The sequence below is a fragment of the Spermophilus citellus genome (assembly GCF_964194105.1).
Source record: "Spermophilus citellus genome assembly, chromosome: 2".
Taxonomy (NCBI): Eukaryota; Metazoa; Chordata; class Mammalia; order Rodentia; family Sciuridae; genus Spermophilus; species Spermophilus citellus.
This window is the reverse complement of record NC_138183.1, coordinates 191,557,759-191,581,564: the sequence shown is the minus strand read 5'-3', so window position 1 is coordinate 191,581,564 and position 23,806 is coordinate 191,557,759. Positions and strand designations below refer to the sequence as shown.

Here is a 23,806-nt window from a genome sequence, read left to right as displayed (position 1 = left end):
GAGGACTGTCTAAGGAACAAGCTTTTGTAAACAATTTGGAACAAAAAAATTGGAATCATTATATTTACCATACTTGTGGAAATGAGAAATCTGTGGTATGAACAGGTGAAATGAATAGCACACTGATAACTGGTTTCTGGTTGTGCCACCCCTAACTCTTCTAGAAGGGACCTGAACTCTATCCACAAGGATTTGGCTTAGCATATCATCTCTCAGAAGAAAATGAACACTAGGCCGTGGGTCAGTACCCCTGTTAGCTTGCTTGAAGAAGCTAATAAGTGAAAAATCAGAATTATAACCCTGATTGGATGAGGAAATTGGCTCAGGGAAGTTGAGTGACTTTTCTTGAATCACACATCTAGTTGGTGGCAGAGCCAGCATAATAATGAAGGACCTTAAGCCTTTCTTAATCCAGTGAGTTTTTTTCTGTTATACCGTTGGTAATAATTTCCTTTATAAATCATGTTAAATCTTGCATTAAAATCATGTTCAACCTTGCATTTAACAAATGATTTACCAACAGTTTATTTATACACAATTTTTAAAGAGTATATTTATGGCAACATGGTAGAGGGTTTTTCTAAATTTTCTTGGGGTGTCTAGGTCCCCTGGTCCTTCTTCCAGAGGTGTGTATTCTTAAGTAAATGTTGGAATTCTGTCATTCTTTTTTTTCCAGATGTTCTTCCCAAGTGATGTGTTATGTTTTGGGTTTTTAATATTTCTCACATACGTTCTTAAAGTCTGGGACCATAAATCTTAATAAAACTCTCGACTATCTCCTCTGTGCTGTCTCAGATTTCCAAGTGTATTTGTATTTATGATACGATGTCTGAAGTCATGATGCTATCACATAATTAAGGTTTACATCCCTATACTCTGATCTTGTATTTCTACATGTTCTAAAAATTCTTTACACTTCACTTGTAATGCCAGTATAGTGTGCCATGACATTTCCATAGTAACATGTTTCAAACAGGAAAACAAAGAGAGCCCAAGAAAAGAGAAGGTTTCAGTGAAAAGGAGAGGAGGAGAGAGGGAAGAGAAGAAGAAAAAGAAAGAAAATAATTAAAACTATTACAAGTAGTAGAATACATAAGATGAAGTGAGGTAGTAGGGAAAGGGGTTATATATTCTATTCTAGTGTGGTGTGTCTCAAGAGCACAACATTGTTTGTACTCAACTTGTTATGTGGGTGCCTGTGGCGAGCCGCTTCTGCGGACTGTGGTCGCCATTACAAGATGGCGCTGGCCTTGTGGTGGTCTGTGATAAACAACTCCTTCTTTGGGAGAGTTGGCACATGGTTCTTTGACACCCTACGAGAAAGCTCCACGTGGCAGCTTCGCATTGGGTGTTTGGATACTTTATTAAGGCTGGGAGGGGCTTCTGGGAGATTAGAAGAACTCTCGAGAGCTTGAATAAACAGCTGTAAGAAGATTCCCGGTGTTGCGTCTTCCTTGCGGGCAAGGGGGTCGCGACAAGTGGTGCCGAAACCCGGGACAATCAAAACTTGCAAGTCGTCAGAGGTGGTGCACTGAACAGTCCCGGTAAGTGGGACCCCATAGTCCCCGTGGGTGGGACCCGACAGTCCCGGTGAGTGGGACCCGATAGTCCCGGTGGGCGGGACCTGATAGTCCCGGTTAGTGGGACCCGCAATCAAAGCGGAGTCAGCTCCTCTACAAAGACAGAGAGAGCCTCATATTTTATTGCAGCTGCACTGTGTACTTTTCTTTTGTTTCTGTGTACTTTCGTTTTGTCCTCTGTATCTGTTCTGTTGCTGTGTCATGGGTGTCACATCTTCAAGCCCGCTTCTTCTGGCACTAGACGGCCTGTTACGTTCCAAAGGCCTGAAAGTGAAACATAGTATCTTACAGAGATTTTTGCAGAAAGTAGATGTTGCTGCACCGTGGTTTGCATATTCGGGCAGCCTTACTATGCCTTGTTGGGATAAATTGGGCAAGGATCTTGACTTTGCTTGTGAGCAGGGCATATTGGAGGGTGGGGTGATTCCCCTTTGGAAGATAGTCCGTAGTTGCCTCACAGATGGCAGATGTCATGACGCACTTGCTAAAGGACAGGAGGTTTTAGAAAAGTTACATGAGGAGAAATCGGAGACAGCAGGCAGTGCGATATCTCAGGAGGATGGGAGTGTGCGGAGCGTGAAACAGGGGAGGAGACGATTATCTCTGACAAAAGGTGAGGTATCTCGGGAGGATGGGAGCGTGCGGAGCGAGAAGCAGGGGAGGAAACGCTTGTATCCAGATCTCAGTGCGCTGCGCACACCCCCATGTGGAAGCGGGTCAGAAGAAGAGGAGGATGAGGAGGAGGAGCTTGGGAGGCTGTCTCGCCAGCTAGGGAGTTTAGCTGCTGGAGAAGGGAACGAAGATAGACCGGGGCTCAAGAAATGTGATCCTCCGGACCCACCGCCGTATGGTGGGGGTGTTTCGGGGAGAGCTTTCCATGCTCAAACATGGAAGGCTGTTAACGCTGAGATGGGTCTTGCTTATCCAGTTTTTCAGGATGAGAATAGGGGAAGATTTTCGGAGCCTTTAGATTTCAAAATTGTGAAGACCCTGGCAGAGTCTGTACGCACTTATGGGGTGGATGCCGCCTTCACATTAACTCAGGTGGAGAGTCTGTCTAGATTCTGTATGACTCACTCTGATTGGGCTAGCCTTGTTCGGGCTTGTGTTTCTCCGGGCAAGTATTTGGACTGGAGAGCATTTATGCTAGAGGGCGCAATAGAGCAGGCCGCCCAAAACCATGCAGCAGGACATCCTCATTGGGATAAGGACATGCTTTTGGGGCAAGGTAGATTTGCTAATCAACAGACAGGATTCCCTCCTGAGGTATATGATCAAATTAATAACATTTGCATTCGGGCATGGAAGTCACTTCCAAATAGAGGAGAAGTGTCTGGTAATTTGACCAAGATTTTACAAGGCCCTACAGAACCCTTTTCAGATTTCGTAGCAAGGATGGTGGATGCTGCTGGAAAGATTTTTGGGGATCCTGATAGAGCCATGCCCCTTGTTAAGCAATTGGTCTTTGAGCAATGCACCAAGGAATGTAAAGCCGCAATCGCTCCTTATAAGAACAAAGGCATAGAAGTATGGATGAAAGTGTGTAGAGAGATTGGAGGGCCTTTAACTAATGCAGGTCTTGCAGCTGCTGTCCTTCGGATTGCAAAAGGGGGCAATCCTGCCGCCAGAACATGCTTCCATTGTGGTCAACCCGGTCATATCAGACGTGAGTGTCCCAAAAATGTCAATTTTACTGGACCTCCTCACGGTGGCCCTTCCACTGGCCTTCGATCACCGGGATTGTGTCCAAGGTGCAAAAGGGGGAAGCATTGGGCAAAAGAGTGTACATCAGTGAGGGACATCCATGGACAGCTTATTTCAGCTGGGCCAAAAAACGGCCGACGGGGCCCCCGACCCCAGGGCCCGCAAATATATGGGGCAGTGGAGAATGTCACACCCGAACCCGAGACATGGCCATCTCTACGCCATCCCATGAAACGCGGAGAGCCACTACAGGTGCCGCGGGATTGGACCTCTGTTCCACCTCCAGACTCGTGTTAACACCTAAGATGGGAGTCCAATTGGTGGAAACTGAGTTCAAAGGGCCTCTACCACCTGGCACTGTAGGTTTGCTAATTGGACGTGCATCTTCCATTTTGCAAGGTCTTCATGTTTTCCCTGGAGTCATAAGTCCTGATACTGTAGGGATAGTAAAGGTTATGGTGGAAGCTCCAAAAGGCATTGTGTCCATCTCCCCAGGAGATCGGATTGCTCAATTACTGGTTTTGCCTAGTTTACATGATCATTTCCCTGCAGACTCAAAGTCACGGACAGGGAATGAGATTGGTACCACCGGAGGGAATTGTGCTTATTTGTCACTAGATATGAGTAATCGCCCTACTTTGGAATTAAGCATAGAAGGTAAATCAATTGTGGGCTTACTTGATACAGGTGCAGATCGTAGCATCATTGCACTTAAGGACTGGTCTAAGGGATGGCCAGTGCAGACTTCTGATCAATCTCTGAGAGGACTTGGATATGCCCAGGCTCCTCAGGTTAGCTGTAGACATCTTTCCTGGAAGGACCCGGAAGGACATCATGGTACTTTTCAGCCTTATGTACTTAATTTACCTATCTCTTTATGGGGCCGTGACCTGATGAAAGACATGGGGTTCACTCTTAGTAATGACTATTCCCCAGTGTCCCAACAAATTATGCACAATATGGGGTATAGGCCAGGTTTAGGACTAGGAAAACATTTACAGGGACGTAAGCATCCTGTACAAGGTCATCAAAAGCTTGACAGATTTGGTCTGGGTTTTTCCTAGGGGCCGCTGAGGCTCAAATACCCATAACATGGCTCACCGAGGAGCCTGTTTGGGTGCCTCAGTGGCCTCTTCCCTCGGTTAAACTGGCAGCAGCCCATGCTCTAGTTAAAGAACAACTTGACTTGGGTCACATCCAACCCTCTACTTCTCCATGGAATACTCCCATATTTGTCATTAGGAAAAAATCAGGGAAGTGGCGCCTACTGCATGATCTACGAGCGGTTAATGCTCAAATGCAACCTATGGGGCCCATTCAGAGAGGGCTGCCTCTGCTCTCTTCTGTTCCTCAAGGCTGGCACATTATTGTTATTGACATTAAAGACTGTTTCTTTTCTATTCCTTTACATCCTAAAGACTCGCAGCGTTTTGCCTTTACCCTTCCCTCGTGTAACCACGAGGAACCAGATCAAAGGTTTGAGTGGATAGTGTTGCCGCAGGGAATGGCTAATAGTCCCACAATGTGTCAGATGTATGTAGGGAAGACACTTGTGCCCCTCAGACAAAAGTACTCCTCCATCAAGATCATTCATTATATGGATGATGTATTATTGGCTGCTAAATCAGAACAAACAGTTCATGAGGCCTATGACGACCTCGTGAAGTTGTTAGCACAATGTGGGCTGCATATAGCACCTGAAAAGGTTCAAACAGGAGATTCTATTAAGTATTTGGGAGCAACAATTGGGTATGACAAATTACAACCACAAAAAATCACCATACGAACTCAGGATCTTCAAACTCTAAATGATTTTCAGAAACTGCTGGGAGATATTAATTGGATACGAGGATATTTACATATTTCTAATGTTGTACTACAGCCTTTGTATGCTACTCTTAAAGGTGATCCAGATCTTACTTCCCCTCGTAGCCTCACCAAAGAGGCTAGAGCGGCCCTTATGACAGTAGAAGAAGCTATACAACATGCCACTTTATGCAGGCTCCAGAGTGATAAACCTTTTCAATTATGTGTGCTTGCCACTATGCGGCAGCCTACTGGAGTACTATGGCAAGATGGACCTTTGCTATGGATACACCCACATGTATCCCCAGGAAAATCCTTAGAATATTATCCTGATGCTGTTGCAGCATTAGCACTTAAAGGGATTCAACAAAGCATTCAATTTTTCGGACAATCACCTTCTTCTCTTATTATACCCTATACTAAAGCTCAACTTAATGTTTTGTGTGCTACTCTAGATAACTGGGCTATTCTATGTTGTTCGTTTCAGGGGGATATTGATAATCATTACCCTTCTCATCCGTTACTCCATTTTGTTAAGGAACATCCTATTATTTTCCCTAAAGTAACTTCATCCAGTCCAATTCCGGGGGCTGTTAATATTTTTACTGATGGTTCCAAGTCTGGAATGGGAGCTTATGTCATTAATGATTCTCCCCCTGTCCAGCATCAATTTGCTCCTGGAAATCCACGATGGGTAGAACTGCAAATTGTTATTGAGGTGTTTAAACAGTGTTCTTGTCCTTTTAATCTCATTTCGGACTCCATCTATGTGGTGCAAGCACTAAAAATCCTAGAGGCTGTGGGAGCTATTAGTGATGCCCGTAATGTATCTGCTTACTTTAATCAGCTTCGACAGCTTATCTGTAGCCGCACTGCTCCCTTTTATCCAATGCACATCCGGGCTCACACCTCTCTCCCTGGTCCATTATCACAGGGTAATGCCTGTGCGGACTCAGCCACTCGAGGTCAGTTGATCTGTTTGGCTTCCTCCTTAGAAGAGGCTAAATTGTTTCACCAAAATTTCCATGTTAATGCTTTAACACTGCGCAGGCGTTTTTCCATTTCTAGAGCAGATGCTCGGCAGATAGTATTGCACTGTCCCCATTGTGTCACATTTCTTCATCCCCCTACTTATGGAGTGAACCCACGGGGGTTGAAGCCACTGGTTGTCTGGCAAATGGATGTGACACATATACCTGACTTTGGTAACCTCAAGTATGTCCATATTTCTGTTGATACGTGCTCTGGAGTTATTCATGCTTCTGCGTTATCAGGAGAAAAGGCACGTAATGTCATAACTCATTGCCTGGAAGCCTGGGCGGCGTGGGGTGCGCCCACGTCCCTTAAGACTGACAATGGACCTGCTTATACTGGCAGACAATTCACGTCCTTTTGTTCTACTATGGGAGTGCAACTTACTCATGGTCTGCCTTACAATCCTCAAGGACAAGGCATTGTTGAGCGTGCTCATCGCACCTTAAAGGAAACTTTACAAAAACAAAAAGGGGGAATAGGAGCTGGACATACTCCTAAAGAATGCTTGTCCTTAGCTCTCTTTACTATTAATTTTTTGAATTTGGATATTCATGGTCGCTCTGCGGCCGATAGACATGTGTTCCCTCAGCCCTCTGTGATTGGCTATGTTAAGTGGAAAGATGTTCTTACGGGCCAATGGAACGGCCCCGACCCCGTGCTGACATGGGCACGAGGATCCGTATGTGTTTTTCCCCAGGATCGCACGGAACCATTGTGGGTCCCTGAACGCCTGACAAGAAGAGTCCTGACGCCAGCTACTCAGCAATAAGAATTACCACAGCAATCCCGTGATGAGGATCTTCATTCTGCTGAGTGCTCTGGCTCTGGTGCTGATGCCGATGACACAGACGACACCAATGCAATGGTGGGCGGTGGCACGGGCTTGGCCAATGCCGATGCCGGTTCACGGTAATTCCAGTGTCCTTCCCACTCTTTTCTCTACCTCGTGTGAGATGTCTGCGCCCTGTGCCTCTCCTAGAGGGGACGTGGAACGCATTTACAATCAATCTCAAGTTAATCTCACAGGAGTGTTTTGTTTTAGCCTTGGGAACGCTCATTGTATCCGTCTTAAGACCAAGAATTTGACTAACTGGGACAATCCATTGCAGTCCAGTCAAGTCTCAGGGAGCATTCTCAGTACTGTATTGGGCCAAGTAGTCTCAGGGGAACAATCAGGCCCAGGAACCTCCGTAAATAGCTCTGCTTTAACCATAACTACCTTGGCTAGTATCTCCGAGGTACTAATTCCAATGCCCCCATATTCTAGTGGACTTCCTTATGCCACTCATTTTAAGGCTTCTCCCTACTGTACCCCTAATCTTGGTTTCCCCCCAACATTCACGCCTTGTCAGGATTATTCTTGGGAGAAACGTCAAGTTGCTAAAGGTTTCTCCCTTTCCCCCTCTCTTAAGAGGTATGTTTATGACTTTAGCAACAGTGCCAACTCCTCTACAGGAGTGGGTTGGTCCTGGTTTCAATGGCTGATTTCCAACACAAAGGGGGCTTCAGCTGATATTTCTGCACTGGCTCAATTGCTGGGAGCCAAAAGTTGGTTGGCTAATGTTTCTGGCACTGTTTACGAGAGTGAGCGAGGTAGTAGACTCACATCTGTTTCGTTCAACTCTCTGTTGGATAATGCCACATTGCCCCCTGCAGCGGTTTGTGTTCAATCTCCGTTCTTACTCCTTTTGGCTAATGACACCTCGTCAGAAATGCTGGATTGTTTTAATGTTAATTGTTTCTTATCTGAATGTTGGGATGGTTCTTCGGCTGTAGCAGTGGTTATGAAAATTCCAACCTTTGTTCCAATCCCAGTTATTGCGGACCCTGATAAATTCCCCATTGTTGAGCTACTTAGAGTCCGCAGGGATTTTGGAATCACAGCTGCTATAGTGACAGCCGTGGCGGTATCTGCTGCTGCAGCGGTCGCGGCCGGAGTGGCCATGGCCAATCAAGTGCAGACTGCTGCCTCCGTTAATCAAGTTGTTCAACAAACTTCTATGATACTTGAGTCCCAAAATGCAATTAATCAACATATTTTGTCAGGGATCTTAGCTGCCAACCAAAGAATAGATTTACTCCAAGCTCAGGTAGAAGAATTGGCTGATTTGGTGCTTTTGGGCTGTGTTGATCAACGTGCACATTTATGCATAACCTCTGTCAGATTTAATGATTCCAGGAATGCCTCCCGTATCATCGGAGAATACTTGGCCGGAAATTGGTCCATGGCAGCGGAAGACATGATCCAGTCTCAACTAACCCAGATAGCTGTCTTGAATAGTACCCACGTTGATCCCATAACGTTGGGTCAATTCACTGATTGGATATCTTCTGCCTTTTCCTTTTTTAAAGAGTGGGTGGGGGTAGGCATTTTTGGCGCAATGTGTTGCTTCGGTATGGTTCTCTGCTTGTGGTTTCTCTGCCGCCTTAAGGCCCGCAATGCTCGCGATAAAGCTATGATTATACAAGCACTTGCAGCTTTGGAAACTGGCAACTCACCTCAAGTTTGGCTTGCACAAATTAAACAGTAAACCTTTGACATGGTCGTTGCACCCCAAGTTTTACGGACATTGCACTGGGAACGACATGTCCTTCCTTGTTATTCTCCTAGTGTTGGAAAGCCCTTGCACTCTGCCGGCTTTACTGCCATTGCACACAGATGGGTTTCCACGCTAGTACTTTTCTATCGCTCTATGACCCGTGCCTTTCTTTTAGGGTGTTGCCAACTTGTTTGTCGTTGTATTTCTATACAGCCACAGTTCAGCCTCAGAGACCTAATCATGACTGGCTGAGTAGATACCATTAAACGCCTTGGCAACAACGAGCTGATCTTGTAGTACCCAGAGACGGGCAACTTTCACGCTTGCACTGCAACCTAAGACAGGGGAATGGGGCCTCCCCAAAGACGGGTAAGCAATGTAAGGGCAGTGAACGACCTAAGACAGGGGCTACTTGATTCCCTTTGACGTGCTATAAACAGAAGGAAAAAACTGCTGGCAGTGGATTCCCCCCGGCCCCCAGGGCTTGGATCCAGCCCTGATTTGTATGCACGTCAAGGAGGCCAGCTCACAGGGCCTTAACAGCTTTGTGGTGTCTGTTTTCATATTCAGCCAATAACGGTCATGTGGGAACGTCCTGACCTGCTTGGGTCTGATGAGGTTCCTGGTTGAAGGCTTCGTATGAGTAATGGCGATTCACCTCTACTCTTGCCTGTTTTGTTTTTAGTAAACGAAAGGGGGAACTGTGGCGAGCCGCTTCTGCGGACTGTGGTCGCCATTACAAGATGGCGCTGGCCTTGTGGTGGTCTGTGATAAACAACTCCTTCTTTGGGAGAGTTGGCACATGGTTCTTTGACACCCTACGAGAAAGCTCCACGTGGCAGCTTCGCATTGGGTGTTTGGATACTTTATTAAGGCTGGGAGGGGCTTCTGGGAGATTAGAAGAACTCTCGAGAGCTTGAATAAACAGCTGTAAGAAGATTCCCGGTGTTGCGTCTTCCTTGCGGGCAAGGGGGTCGCGACAGGTGCCACCCACTAAGTGACCCACTCAGAATTACATTTTCTTTCACCCTTACATCTGGGTGGGTCTGCGTCACTCTTCTATCATTTCTTACTATCACCTACCTTTCGCCATACTGTCCTGAAATCCACCCCCTATGTTTCACTTGTGCTATTTGATTTGGAGTTTGTTAAAAACCAGAGACTTGGACACTAGTGTTTTGAGCTGGCTCAGCCCCATTCTCTCCTCGGAATGCCTTCCTGCTGCCCTCCACCTGGCAGACTCCCTCTCAACACTCAAGTCTCAGCCTTACCATACATCTTCCCTGTCACCCAATTGGTAAAGCAGTCATCCCCAGTACACAATGCATATTCTTATGTTAAAAAACTGTAATGTTTGTCTGTGTGAAATGGCACATGCCTGTAATTCCAGTGGCTGGGGAGGCTGAGGCAGGAAGATCATAGTTCAAAGCCAGCCTCAGCAACTTAGTGAGGTGCTAAGCAACTCAACAAGACCTTGTCTCTAAATAAAATACAAAAAGGGGCTAGGGATGTGGCTCAGTGCTTGAGTGCCCCTGAGTTCAATCCCTAGTACCAAAAACCAAAACTGTAACATTTAACTGAACTTAATTGTTTGCATGATGGGTTTTCTCTCCATCACATCTGATTCTTCTCTGTATTCCTGGCATCCAGGATTAATCTTGCCTGGAACTGCTGAATAAATGTTTGATGGATGAATGAAAGAAGGGAATTTTATAGTAATTGCTTTTTTGTTGTGGTAAAATTCCCATAACAAAATTCACCATTTTAACCATGTTAAAGTGTGTTTCATTGGCATCTAGAATATTTACAGTGTGGCTCAGCCATCACTACTATGTAATTCCAGAGCATTTTCATCAGGAAAACTCATACCCATTAGATGGTAACTCCCCTTCCCTTTTACCCCCAGCCTCTGACAGTCATCAATCAACTTTCTTTCTAAATGGTTTTGCTATTCTGGAAATTTCATATAAATTGAATTATACAACATGTGACCTTTAGCAGCTGGCTTCTTTTACTTGGTGTCATGTTTTTGCGGTTCATCCATTTTGCAGTACATATTAATGCTTCATTCTCCGTTGAAGGTGAATAATACTCCATTGTATCAATATATCACATTTTGATTATTCTTTCACCCATTGACTATTGTGAATAGTGCTGCTATGAACATATATGTACACATTTTTGTTTGCATACCTGTTTTAAGTTCCCTTGGATATACCTAGGAGGAATGGAATTGGAAGGATTATAGGGTAATCCTATGTTTATCTTATTGAGGAACTCACAGATCATTTTTCATAGCCACTGTACCATCTTACATTCCCAACAGCAATGTAGGACATGAGGGTTCCAATTTCTCCATATTCTTTCAACACTTGTGATATCTCATTGTGATTTTGATTTGCATTTCCCTAATGATGGCATTGAACATCTTTTCCAGTGCTTGTTTGACAAGTGTATATCTGATTTGGGAAAATGTCTATTCAAGTCCTTTGTCCTTTATTTATTTTATTTTTTTTTTTTTTGTCTTTTGTTGTTGAGTTGTATGAGTTCTGTGTTCTCGAGACCTTTAACAGATATATTATTTGCAAATGTTTTCTTTTACTCTGTGGATTTCCTTGCTTAGTAGATAGTATTCTTTGAGGCCCCCCAAATTTAATTTTAATGAAGTCTAAGAGTTATTTAGTTTTGGTCTTTGAACCATTTTGAATTTGTTTTTGTATATCATGTGAGATAAGTGTCCATATTCATTTGTTTCTGCTTGTAGAGAGCCAGTTGTCCAAGCACCACTTGTTGATAAACACTATGCTTTCCCCATTCTCACCTTTGTTTTTGATCAAATTATAAATTGACAGGCCTTTTTTTTCTTTTCTGTACCACAAAGATTGTTCCACTGTCCCCTGGCTTGCATTGTTTCTAATGAAAAGTCTGTAAAATGCTTATCTTTCTCTGTACATACTGTCTCCTTCCCCTCTTAAGAATTTATGCAGCTTGATTATGATATGTCCTGGTAAAGTTTTCTTGTTTTTTGTGATTGGGTTTCATTGAGCTTCTTGGATTTGTAGGCCTAAAGTTTTCATCAGATTAGGAAAATTTGTGGCCATTATTTCCATAATTTTTTTCTGTCACCCTCCTCTCAGGAACTCCAGTTACCTCCTTGGACCACTTGAAGTTGTCCCAGAGCTAACTGATGCTCTTATTTTGTTTGTCTCCTCTTTGTACTTTTTTGGTATAGTTTCTCTTGCTATGTCTCTAAGTTTACTGATTTTTCATTTTGAAATGTCTACTCTATTTTTATTCCATCTTGTATATTTTTCATCTCAAATATTGTAGATTCCATCTCTAAGGAAGTTTGATTTGGATTTTTAGTATATTTTAAATTTTGGAATAATTTCAAATTTACAGAAAATTTGCAAAGGTAATATAACTGGAGATATATAACTCAGTGTTAGAGCACATGGAGGCCCTCCTGAGCTTAATCGTCAGCACACACACACAATCACAAAGTGATTTCTCTTCCAGTTCCAGTTCTCTGTTTTATCTTATAGTACTGTGGTGCAATTATCAAAAGTAAGATACTGCTGGGTGTGGTGGTGTATGCCTCAGCAGCTCAGGAAGCTGAGGCAGGAGGATCTCAAGTTCGAGGCCAGCCTCAGCAATTTAGCAAGGCCCTAAGCAACTTAGACCCTGTCTCAAAAAAAGAAAAAAAAAGTGCTGGGGATGTGGTTCAGTGATAAAGTGCCCCTGGGTTCAATCCTAGGTATTAATATATATATATATATATATATATATATATATATATATATATATATATGGGGGTGGGGTTGTGGCTCAGTGGTAGAGTGCTCACCTAGCATATATGAAGCACTGGGTTCGATCCTCAATACCACATAAAAATAAAATAAAGGTATTGTGCCCACCCACAACTAAAAAATATATCTTAAAAAAAGTACATTATTATTTTTTTGACTGTTACACAAAACAAACCCCACACATTATTCACATTTCAAAAGTTTTTCCACTAAAGTCCTTTTTCTGTTCCAAAATCAATTGAGAATATACCACCTTCCATTGAATTGTCATGTCTCTTTATTTTCCTCTGATCTGACAGTTTCTCAGGCTTTGTTTTTCATGATCTGGAATGTTTTGAGGCATACTGATCATATATTTTATAGAATATCCCTGAATTTGGGTTTGTCTGATACTATGGTATGATTAGACTGAGGTTATGGATTTGGGGAAAGAATAACAGAAGTGAAGTAACCTTTTTCCTCCTCCCTTTCTTTCTTTTTTTTTTTTTTTGGATATATATTTTTTACTTGTTCTTTTTAGATACATGAAAGTAGAGTATATTTTGACACATTATACATAATACATGGAGTATAACTTATTCCAATTAGGATCTGTTATGGTTTGAATGTGAGGTGTTTCCCAAAAGCTCACAAGTGAGACAATGCAAGAAGATTCAGAAGAAAAATGGTTGGATTTTGAGAGTCTTAACTCAATCAGTGAATTAATCCTTGATGGAATTGACTGAGTGGTAACTGCAGGCAGATCGGGTGTGGCTGGAGAAAATGGTTTTTTGAGGGGCATGACTGTGGGGTATGTATTTTGTATCTAGAGAGTGGAGTCTCTCTTTTTCTCTGCTTCCTGATGTAAGCTGCTTACCTCTGCCACACTATCCTGCCATGATATTCAGCCTTATCTCAAGCCCCAAGGAATGGAGCCAGCCTTCTATGGACTAAGACCTCTGAAACCATGAGCCCTCAAATAAACTTTTCCTCCTTACAATTATTCTGGTCAGAACCTTGGTCACAGCCGTGAAAAAGCCGACTGAAACAGGTCCCATTCTTGTGGTTGTACATGGTGTGGAGTTTCACTAGTTTCCTCCTTTCTCTTTTAGTGCTGGGCATTGAATTCACCGCCTTGTGCTGAAATACCCTTCTTATTATCATAATAGAAAGTATACAAAACATTAATGATATTAACTTTAGTTACTGGATGATAAAAACTTTTTTTTTTTTTTTGGTATAGGGGATTTAACCTAGGGGCACTTTACCACTGAACCACATCCCTAGCCCTTTTAATGTTTTGTTTTTGAGACAGGGTCTCACTAAGTTGCTTAGGTCCAAGTTGCTGAGGATGGCTTATGAACTCAAAAACTTCCTGCCTCAGCCTCTGAGTCACTGGGATTATAGACCTGTGCCACTCTGCGCCCAGTTTGCTAATAAAAACTTTAAGGAAATTTTTGCCACTTTTTTTTCTTTCTGTGAAGCTATTCTTTTCCCCTTCTCATCTCTGGAAGCAAATCACCACATTCAGCCCATACTCAGGGGAAGGGGAAGGATTAAGTTTCATGTCCCGAAAGGCAAGAGGTGATATCTAAATATATTATTTGAAAATTTTTAGATACCAAGATATGGACACTGAGTGTATCTGTTGCTACTAGGATTTGGTTTTTTTTTGATATGTTCTGTGTCTCTACTAACAAGTCCAGTCTTTAGATTATTGATTATATGTAATACTTTTAACTATTTTAATGTCTGTGGGGAGCCACTCTGAATGAGTTGCGCCTTCCATCCTGAAGCGTTGTGTTTTGGTTTTTTTTTTTAACATTTTGTAGTGACCTGGACATTGTCCCAGTCCAGGAAGTTGATGGCATGTCTTAAGATGTAAGTGTGTCGCCCCATGGATTGAATTACACTCACCTATTCCCTTGTAATACTACCCCTTTGCAGAGTTTGGGATAGAATGTTCCATGGAAACTCCCTTTGTGTGTCCCCTTCTCTTGCTCTGCCTTTGGGTGTGGCCTTCCTAGATGTCAGTCAACCTGCTGACACCAGACATTACAAAGCTATACTCAACTCCCTGAAACCTGACCCCGTGCTTCATTTCAATGGCTTCTCCTCAATAAAAGTGTTTAGCACATGCTTTCTTTTCTCCTTCTGCAGACCCTAATGGTCAGAGGAGCTATCACAGGATCCCAAAGAAAAAGGTATCTCTGTCTCTGTGTGATTATTTCATGCAGCCCAGTTCACTTGGAGTGACCCTGAGTGTTTTAGTTGTGAGAAACGTGACAATGTCCTGATTTATCAGTTCTACCTATTTCCCTCAGTTTCAGTTGATTGATTTTTCTCCTCTTAACGGGGCCCTTTTGCTTTTTGGAAATAGTTTTTGGCTACTACTCTTGAGCTTTGTTGGATGGAACCAGAGTAACCTGTTGTGGCAAAACCCACTTGATTTCTTGTGAACTCTTGTCATGCTGAGTGTTAGAATCAGGAATTGAATCATTGTTATCTCTGAGAAGGGTCCTTCTAGTTCTTTCCCTGGCCTTTGGTAGTTTACTCCTATACATGCTGAAGACTTGTGGGGGATCCTCAGCAGATAGACATAGCTTTCTTTCTGTGCAATTCTCTTCTCTATGGTGTTCTTCCCTATAAACTCTAGCCACATTGATTTCCCCAGATTCAATTCACATAAACTATCAGGCAGGCTCATTCTGGGTTTACCCCCAACATCATGGCTTCTAGAAACCCTCCCCAGGAAGTCAACAGGGAGAATCTTAAAGCTAACCTTATTTCTACCTTGTTCTCAGGGATGACCATGATATTCAATGTCTTAAAAATCATTATTAGGGCTGGGGATGTGGCTAAAGTGGTAGCCCGCTCACCTAGCATGTGTGAGGCACTGGGTTCGATTCTCAGCACTATGTAAAAGTAAAATAAAGATATTTTAAAAAAATCATTATTATTAGGGCTGGGGATGTGGCTCAATGGTAAAAAGCCACTTTCCTAGCATGTGTGAGGCCTTGAGTTCAATCCCCAGCACTGCTAAAAAAAAAAAAAAATCATTATTTTTTACTACTACTAATAAAAATAATAATTTTTTACTAATATTTGAGATAGGGGCTCACTGTGTTGTCTAGGCTTGTTTCAAAACTCATGAGATCAAGTGATCCTCCTTTCTTGGTCTCCTGAATAGCTGGGACTACAGGCATATACCACTGTTGCTGGCTCAAACCATTATATTTTATGTTCTGTCCAGGTTTCAAGCTGTTTCATGCAGGAAGATAAATCTAGTTCCTACTTCTAAATCTTGGCTAAAAGTGAAAGCTAAGCATAGGGAATTATTAGAGCCAGAGGCCACTATTGGAACACAGGTGTGCATATTGTAGGATCCAAAGAGGTAACGTCAATAGTGCTTAAGGATGACTGCCTGGATTCAAATTATGGTTCTGTACTTCACGAGTTATATATCCTGAGTCAATTATGTAATCTTTCTGGAACTCAATTTTCTTATCTTAAAATGGGAATAATAATAGTCCTATTTCATTGGCAGGAGATGAAGGTTAAATACATGCAAAGCATTTGGAATAGTGTGTGGAGCATTCAATAGATATTAAGTATTATTATTATTTTTTATAACTTGTTGAATAAAGTCACCAAATTTTGGCTGCGAGTTTCCCAGTGATCCTAGCAAAGTAGAAATATTAGTTAAGAATTTAGTGCCTGTAAACTATACACAAAACTTATTATTCATGAGAAACACAGATTTTGCAATTTTTTCTCCCAAGATTCCTATTAAGTAGATACTGTATGATATCTGAATAATGTACCAGTATGGAGATCCATTCCCCAGGATTTTTTTCTGTACCATCCTTTCAAATAAGCCCATAACTTCCTACCAGAGCTCAATCTAGTAAAAGTGATTTCACCATAACTGATAAATCGCAGTACATTTCCCCTGGCTGAATCCAGAGGTAAGGTTTATAATGGCACTGTACAGGGAGCCTCCACACGCCTTGGCAAAGGGAAGAAGGACTGTCAGGATCTAGGAACTTAAGTTTGGAAAGTCTTAGAAGCTTGATAGTCATAGTGTTCAAATTTTCAATACTAATATTTTGTCAGCTTACCCTAGCGGTTATAGAGGGAAGTATGTTAAAAATCTCTCATCAGGGGCTGGGGATGTGGCTCAAGTGGTAGCACGCTCACCTGGCATGTGCAAGGCACTGGGTTCGATCCTCAGCACCACATAAAAATAAAATAAAGATATTGTGTGCACCTAAAACTAAAGAAAAAAATTAATATTTTAAAAAAATCTCATCATATGGACTTACCTATTTTTTTTTTTGTAATTCTGTTAGTTTTTGCTTTACATATTTGGAGGCAATGTTGCCAGTGGGTACATAGAGGTTCTAGGACATATCTTCTTTTTTTTATTACACATTTTTTATTGATATAATTTCTTTAATGGTCATTTAGCAAGGGTCCATGAATAGTAAATGTGACCTTTGAAAATGAATGTACTTCACTTTTATTATTATCTGAGTATATGATATTAGAATGATCTTTTTTCCCCCCTCTGCATTTTTTTGGTATTTCTGTTCTTTTTATATATTTATATATATGACAGTGGAATGCATTACACTTCTTATTACACACATAGAGCACAATTTTTCATTTCTGGTTGTATACATAGTATATTCACACCAATCTGTGTCTTCATACCTGTCTTCATACCACATTCTACTAGGACATATCTTCTTGATGAATTTTCTTTTACCATCTATCATTAACAATGTTTTGTGAGTTAGGTTAATAAAGTTGATTAATATTGCATTATTTTGCTTAGTATATTTTCCCCATTCTTTTAATATGTGTCATTGTTTTTAAATGTATTCTAGTAATCAATGTACCACTGATATTAAAAAAATCCAATCTGAGAATATTTGCTTTTTCTTAAGCAAGTTTATATATTTCTTATTATTATGATATATTGGAGGATATTCCACCTCATTTTGTTTTGTCTAATTGCCATGTGTTTTCTCTTATTCTGCCTTCTATTGATATGGTTATTTTATTTAATCCCTTTTATTCTCATTAGTGTTTTGAAAGTTATTCTAGTTCTATTTTTTCTATAGGTGTTCCAACATGATTAATGTAGATACTTGACTTAGCACTATGAAGTTAATCAGTATCTCTAGTTCATTGTAAAGATTTCAGGAGCTTTAGAATTATTTATTTATTTATTTTAAATAGTTTTTTAGTTGTTGATGGACCTTTATTTTATTTATTTATATGCAGTGGTTGAGACTTGAGCCCAGTGCCTCATACATGCTAGGCAAGTGCTCAACACTGAACTATAACCCCAGCCCCTAGAATTATTTATTTCTGATCTCTACCCTCTTCTAACATCTAAGCAATTTGAGTTTCAGTATTTTAGTTCTAACTTACTTTAACCATTTACCCACTTACCCCACAATTAGATGTTTCAACAACCAATGTTTGTTTATATTTGCAAATCTGTGTATCAGTTTCTTTGCTTACTTTTTATAGAAATATAGCTAATATACAGTAAAACTCACCCTTTTAAAATGTAAGTCTATAGTTTTGAATATATTTAAAAATTTATGTAACTAGCCAGGCATAGTAATATAAGATCACAAGTTCAAGGGCAACCTCAGGAACTTAGTAAGACTCTCTCTCAAAAAAGAAATAATGAGGGCTGAAGGTATAGCTCAGTGGTAGAGAGCCCCTGGGTTTAACCACAAATACAACAATAAAAGAAAATTTTGTGTATCTTTCAACACTAATTTTAGAACATTGTGGTCATTCTCCAAAATAACAAACAAACCCATACCCATTTACCATTACTAATCACTCCCAATTTCTCCTACTCCAGTCCCTGAAAACCACGGATCTACTTTTGTTTCGTGGATTTGCTTATCCTGGAAATTTCATATAAATGAAAATCTAGTTTATCTCATTTCTAGCTACTTTACTTGGCAGGAAAGGAAGCTCCATCTTCTATGCTTTAGTATTCAGTGGAGACCCAGTTCACCACTCAGAAAGACTGTCTGAATTGCCAAAGCCATAAGACTTCAAGTGGGTAAACAGGTTTTGTGTTCAGTCTGTTCGTCCATAAAATCTCAAGCAAGACTTCCAGGTATCTTAAGGGTAGATTAGTACCTTTGGTTTCTCTCCATCATTAGTCTTTATGGACAATTTTACTGGCATTTTGCTGAGCAGATATTCTGAAAGAGGTTTCTCCTGTTTACTAGGTAAGGCTGTTTTGGGAGCAGAAGAGGGTGGAGTAGAAAGCAAACAGGGGAAGCCATGTTCTCATGAACCTGAGAACCTCTAGAAAGATGTAGAGGCCAACAGGTATTTCCCCCACTATCCAGAAACATCTCCAAGCTTCTTTGAGGAGGATAATTTTCTTAAACTTAGCAACATTTATACCAAACTTAGAGTTGCCTTCTCCCAAGACTTCAACCTAAAAGGGTATATTTATTTGAATAGTGCTTCCGTTGCTTTAAGAATTTCTATACCTTTTATTTGAAAATTGGCTGTAAACCAGACAACACTTTATTTTAAGAGATGGGCATGCTCTTGCAATGGGGGAATTATAAATTGGTTTTTTTTTTTTCACAGAGCAATTTGGCAGTGAGCATCATGAACCTTAAAAGAGTTTAAGCCAGTTGGCCTAGAAAAAACATTTCTAGGAATACTTCTTAGGAAAAGAGATGCCAACAAAGACATGTACATGTATACATATGCAGTTTATTCATTGCAGCATTTTTTTTGTAAAAGAGTAAAAAGAAAATGCCCCACAATTGGGAAATTGTTAGGCTAATTATTGTATACACACTGAATAAAATAATGCAGCCATTTAAAGTGATATTTTTAAAGAATCATCCATGTTGTTTGAAGATGTTCACAATAGGTAATAAAATCACACTATAAAAACATATACATTGTATAGTCTCATTTTTACTTCTTATATGCTAAAAAAGGCTTAAGATACACCCAAAATGTTAATAGTGGTTTTATCTGGGTGATGAAATTATAGAGGATTTAAAATTTCATTATACTTTTATACAATTTTATTATTGTGACTATAAATATTACTTTAATAACTAGAAAATTATGTATAATGAACATTGACATTGCTTTTAAATAAAGAAATATATTTTACTTGGAGAGAAGACATCTACATCCAAGGAATTGAAGATTTAATGGAGGAAATCAGACAGGTACACAAATAAAGAGTGTTGCAAGGTTGGGGCTGGGGATGTGGCTCAAGCGGTAGCGTGCTTGCCTGGCATGTGTGCGGCCCAGGTTCGATCCTCAGCACCACATACCAACAAAGATGTTGTGTCCACTGAGAACTAAAAAATAAATATTAAAAAAAAATTCTAAAAAAAAAAAAAGAGTGTTGCAAGGCAATAACGGCAACAACAGAGTTTTTACCAAGTATAGAGGGAACGCTCTGCCTGATAGAGTTGAAGTTTGGTAAAAAGAGAAAACATTTGTGCAGGGTCTTGAAGGATGAATAGGAGTTCTCTAAGGCTATGTAAATTGTTAAGCACTATGTAAGTGGAAGTTAGTCTTTGGCCTTTATTATTACTGCCAAGACTTACCTCATATAAAGCTCTCTTTCTTGTCTCTTTCCCATGGTCCCTGAAGCACAGGATTGCTGGGACAGGAAGCAGCAGCAGTTAAACAGTCACACGTCAGTGCTCCAGCAAGTGAACTGAGGTGCATCCAACTAAGGCCCAGATTCAGGACCAAAGGACATAAAATTATCTGGGAGCAGAGCCAGGAAGGTGCTGGTGGGTAAACAGTTCCCCTCTGTTTGCCACCCTGTGGAAAGACTGGCTTTGCTTGGGGCCTCCACCCTGACTATGGGGCCATCTCTACCTGGGGGATGGTAAAAACTGAGAACGAGTATCACACATCAGTCTGTGATTTACATTGGCAGGAAATGATGTGTCAGATGTCTTACAGCCTCCAGACAGGGTGGAGTGGAAAGAAGGGGTGTGAGTGAGGGGACCAGGAAGGGTGGTAAGAGATGATCTGTTCTGGAGAAATTCTTGGAAGCTCGAGATTAGAAAGGGTTTCAAAGTTTTCTGATCTGTTCCTCCTGGTCCTCCCACCAACAATCCCATCACATTGTTATACTTCTCTGCTTTCAGGGTGCAGCTCAGTGGTCACATCTTCTGTTACCACCTACCTCAATTCCTCTTGCCTTATTAATATCATGAAAAAAACCCAGTACTTGTAGTGTGCCAGGCCCCATGCTTATGTTAGGTTTTTTGACTGCAGCATGTACTCCTGTGCCTCCAGTTGTTTATTTTGTCATGTAAAGAGACATGTATGGAACACCTACAGGCAATGCTCCAGATGTTTTAACAGAGTAGAGGAAGAGACAGCCAGGATCTCAGGTTCTCATGAACCTGTCTGTCACTCTAGTGGGAGAGACAGATAATAAACAAATTAAAAATATGAAAATATCAGGTTATACATGGCACAAAGCAGCCAAAGTTTTTACCACCTCTCAATACCACCATGCTAGGGACCAAGCTAACAGTCAGATGAACCTTTGGGAGACAAACCACATCTAGACCATAGCAGAAGAAAACAATAGCAGTATGCCTGGAACACCCTTCCTCCTTTATCTGCAAATGAAAATCTTATCATGCATCTGAACGCAATTCAAGTATTGCCTCTTCAGGCAAATCTATCTTGATTTCCCAGGTAGAAGTGACCACTGCCTCCCCATTAATCCTGAGTGACTTGTGTGTGCACAGTGTAATGCTCCGCCATTGTTACCATTCCAAATCATTGCTACTCTTTAGGACAGCACTGAGCTCCTATGTAAATTTCCAATGCATAGCACAGAGCCTGGCATAGGATCTGTGATCAGTAACCATTTGTTTCTGGAATATATGAAATGTCTCATAGCACTCTATCAGAACCTCCCTGATGGTGCTTATTCAGACGTGGCAACATTTATTGATCACTGCCAAGCCTTGTGCTTTTACTGGCCTCACAACTGCCATGTGCAGTGTTATTCTATTCTGTAGTTAAAACTCAGACCATCAAAGAGACTACCTGAGGCAGCTTAGTAATATAAATCAGAGTTGAGATTCAAGCCCAAGTCCTCTTGATGCCAAATTCCAATGCTTCATCTCTTATGTGGTACCACTGGCAATGCATTAGTTCATCCATGGATCTGTCTTCTCTTAAAGAACCACTTCCCAAAGGAAGGCTCTGTACTTGTCTCCATTCTATATTCCTTCTGGCACCAGAACAGTACATATTCAGTACATATGTCTTAAACCTACAAGAGGTAGAAAAGAAAGAATGAATGTGTGAATGAATGCTTCAGATATCAGTTCATGGGAGGGTGTTGAGCTGGAGGAAGAGGAGCTTCTCAAGGGGCTGATATCTCCAGGTCTTCTCTAGGAGGACCTGGGGAAAGCTGAGGACAATGTCTCAGGTCTAGCTCATTTCTTAGAAATCACACCTTTTGCTCAACTGCACATCTTTGCAGGCAGGCAGGCAGGCAGGGCAGAGGGGAACATGCATGGTTTCCAATGAGTTGGGAAAATGAGGTTAGGTTTCGATTCAGATAGTTATTTGTATTTTCTGGGTCTGCACGGTCGATAAATTTCCAACGAGCAGTGATTCTGTTCCTCATCTTTCACTGCTTTATGGGACATCAGGGAACGAAAGCATAACATCCTGCTTTCCCATAAGTTCTCTGGCCGCTATCCTGGCATCAATTAAAGACATGTCTATGCAATTAATCAAAACCAATTTGGAAGCACTCTGGCGCTGTTCCTCTGATGTGCTGCCTGCTCTACATACAGTAGTTCCTCAGCTGCAGTGATGGAGCCAGGCACATAGGGGCTTTTGATGAACTGGCTGTGCTGGCCCCAAGTGTTAACTATGTCATCTGACATGACTAATGAGGCTCTGGACTTGATCCGCGTGAGTGGAGCAGCCCTGCTGTCTGGAGGAGGTTCAGTTTCCGCAGCCAGCCTGGGAAGAGGGTTCAGCATTTAGGGTCCACACTCCATCATGTCAGCTGGAGTCCTGGAGGCCTCTAGTGTTGGAACTGGGAGTTGTCCACTGGGAGGGTGACGGAAATTGTGGGCAGAATCTGTGCTGGGCGCTGGTGTAAATGTGACCCAATTTAAACTTCAGCCTCATTTATAGACATGAAAACCAAGACCCAGCAAAAGTGTGGGGCTTGCCAAAGACCTGAGTTTGAGAGAGAGAGAAAGGAAAAGGGATGGCTTTTGACCTTGAGAAATTAAATCACTAGTGGAGCAGGTAAATAGATAATACCTGGGGCTGGATGCAAATATATGCTATCAAGGTTAAACCACGGGGTTCCTTCCTTCCCTTTGCAAACCTTTATCAGGGAGAATGGTTGCCTACGCCATTGTCACCTCAACAATGACAGGAGAATGGGATGTGGATCAGAGATATGAATTTGAATCCCCGCCCTACCTTGAGTTGATATAATCTTGGGCAAATCATTTCATTTTTCTGAGCTTTAGTTTCCTCAGCTGTAAAACTGGAACAAGTAAATATTGCCCACCCAGCCTACTTCCTATTCTATAGTGTCTTTGTGAGACTTGACAGAGTTAATGGGTATGACAGAATAAGAGTCTTTGTATATGTTAGTTTTTAATCATATTATCACCCCCTCTAAAGAGCACTGGCTGAAATCTCTGGAATATGGATCTACAGATAACTTTAACTCTCTTCCTCTTCCTGCCTCTTTCAGAATGCACAGGAAAGAAATGGATATAAAACCAATTGGTCATCTGCCTATAATCCCAATAGCTTTCCCAGAGAGTCCATCACATATAAAGAGGAAGAACTCAGCCATTGTAATTTAATGTCATTCCACATGTTGATTGAGCACCTACCATATGCCAGACTTGGCCATGCTGTGTGGGGAATCAGAATTGAATAAAACATGTTCCTTGGCCACCTTGAGAAGCTCACTAGTTAGTAGGAGAAACAGACATGGACATAAATAACTATAATGTACTGCAAAAAAAAATTACAATTGCCATAGGAAAAATACAAGTCAAGCGCTTTGTGAGCCAGAGGAGGGAATGATTCATTCCCCAAAAGGACATTGGGAAAAGGTTCATCAAGGAAATGGTACTAAAGCATGAACAGGGTTTAGCTTTCTCAAGAAGCAGGAGGAAAGGCACTCCAGACTGAGAGAACAATGTGGGCAAATGTGTGGCATCTGGAAAGGAATGGTGACCTAAAGGACAGAATGAAATCAAGTGAGGTATGAATATGAATATGAACAAAAGAAACCCAGGCATGG

General features: G+C 41.5%; 1 protein-coding gene across 1 annotated transcript in view; it reads left to right on the top strand.

The window, feature by feature from the left end:
- The window catches only part of GVQW3 (GVQW motif containing 3), a 32,239-nt gene extending 9,097 nt beyond the window's left edge, over positions 1-23,142 (top strand). The window contains exon 2 of the mRNA XM_081279287.1: positions 22,067-23,142. Coding sequence (XP_081135413.1) covers positions 22,067-22,339 — 273 coding nt within the window. The 3' untranslated portion in view covers positions 22,340-23,142. The remainder of the gene's footprint in view (positions 1-22,066) is intronic.
- The last annotated feature ends 664 nt before the right edge of the window (positions 23,143-23,806 follow it).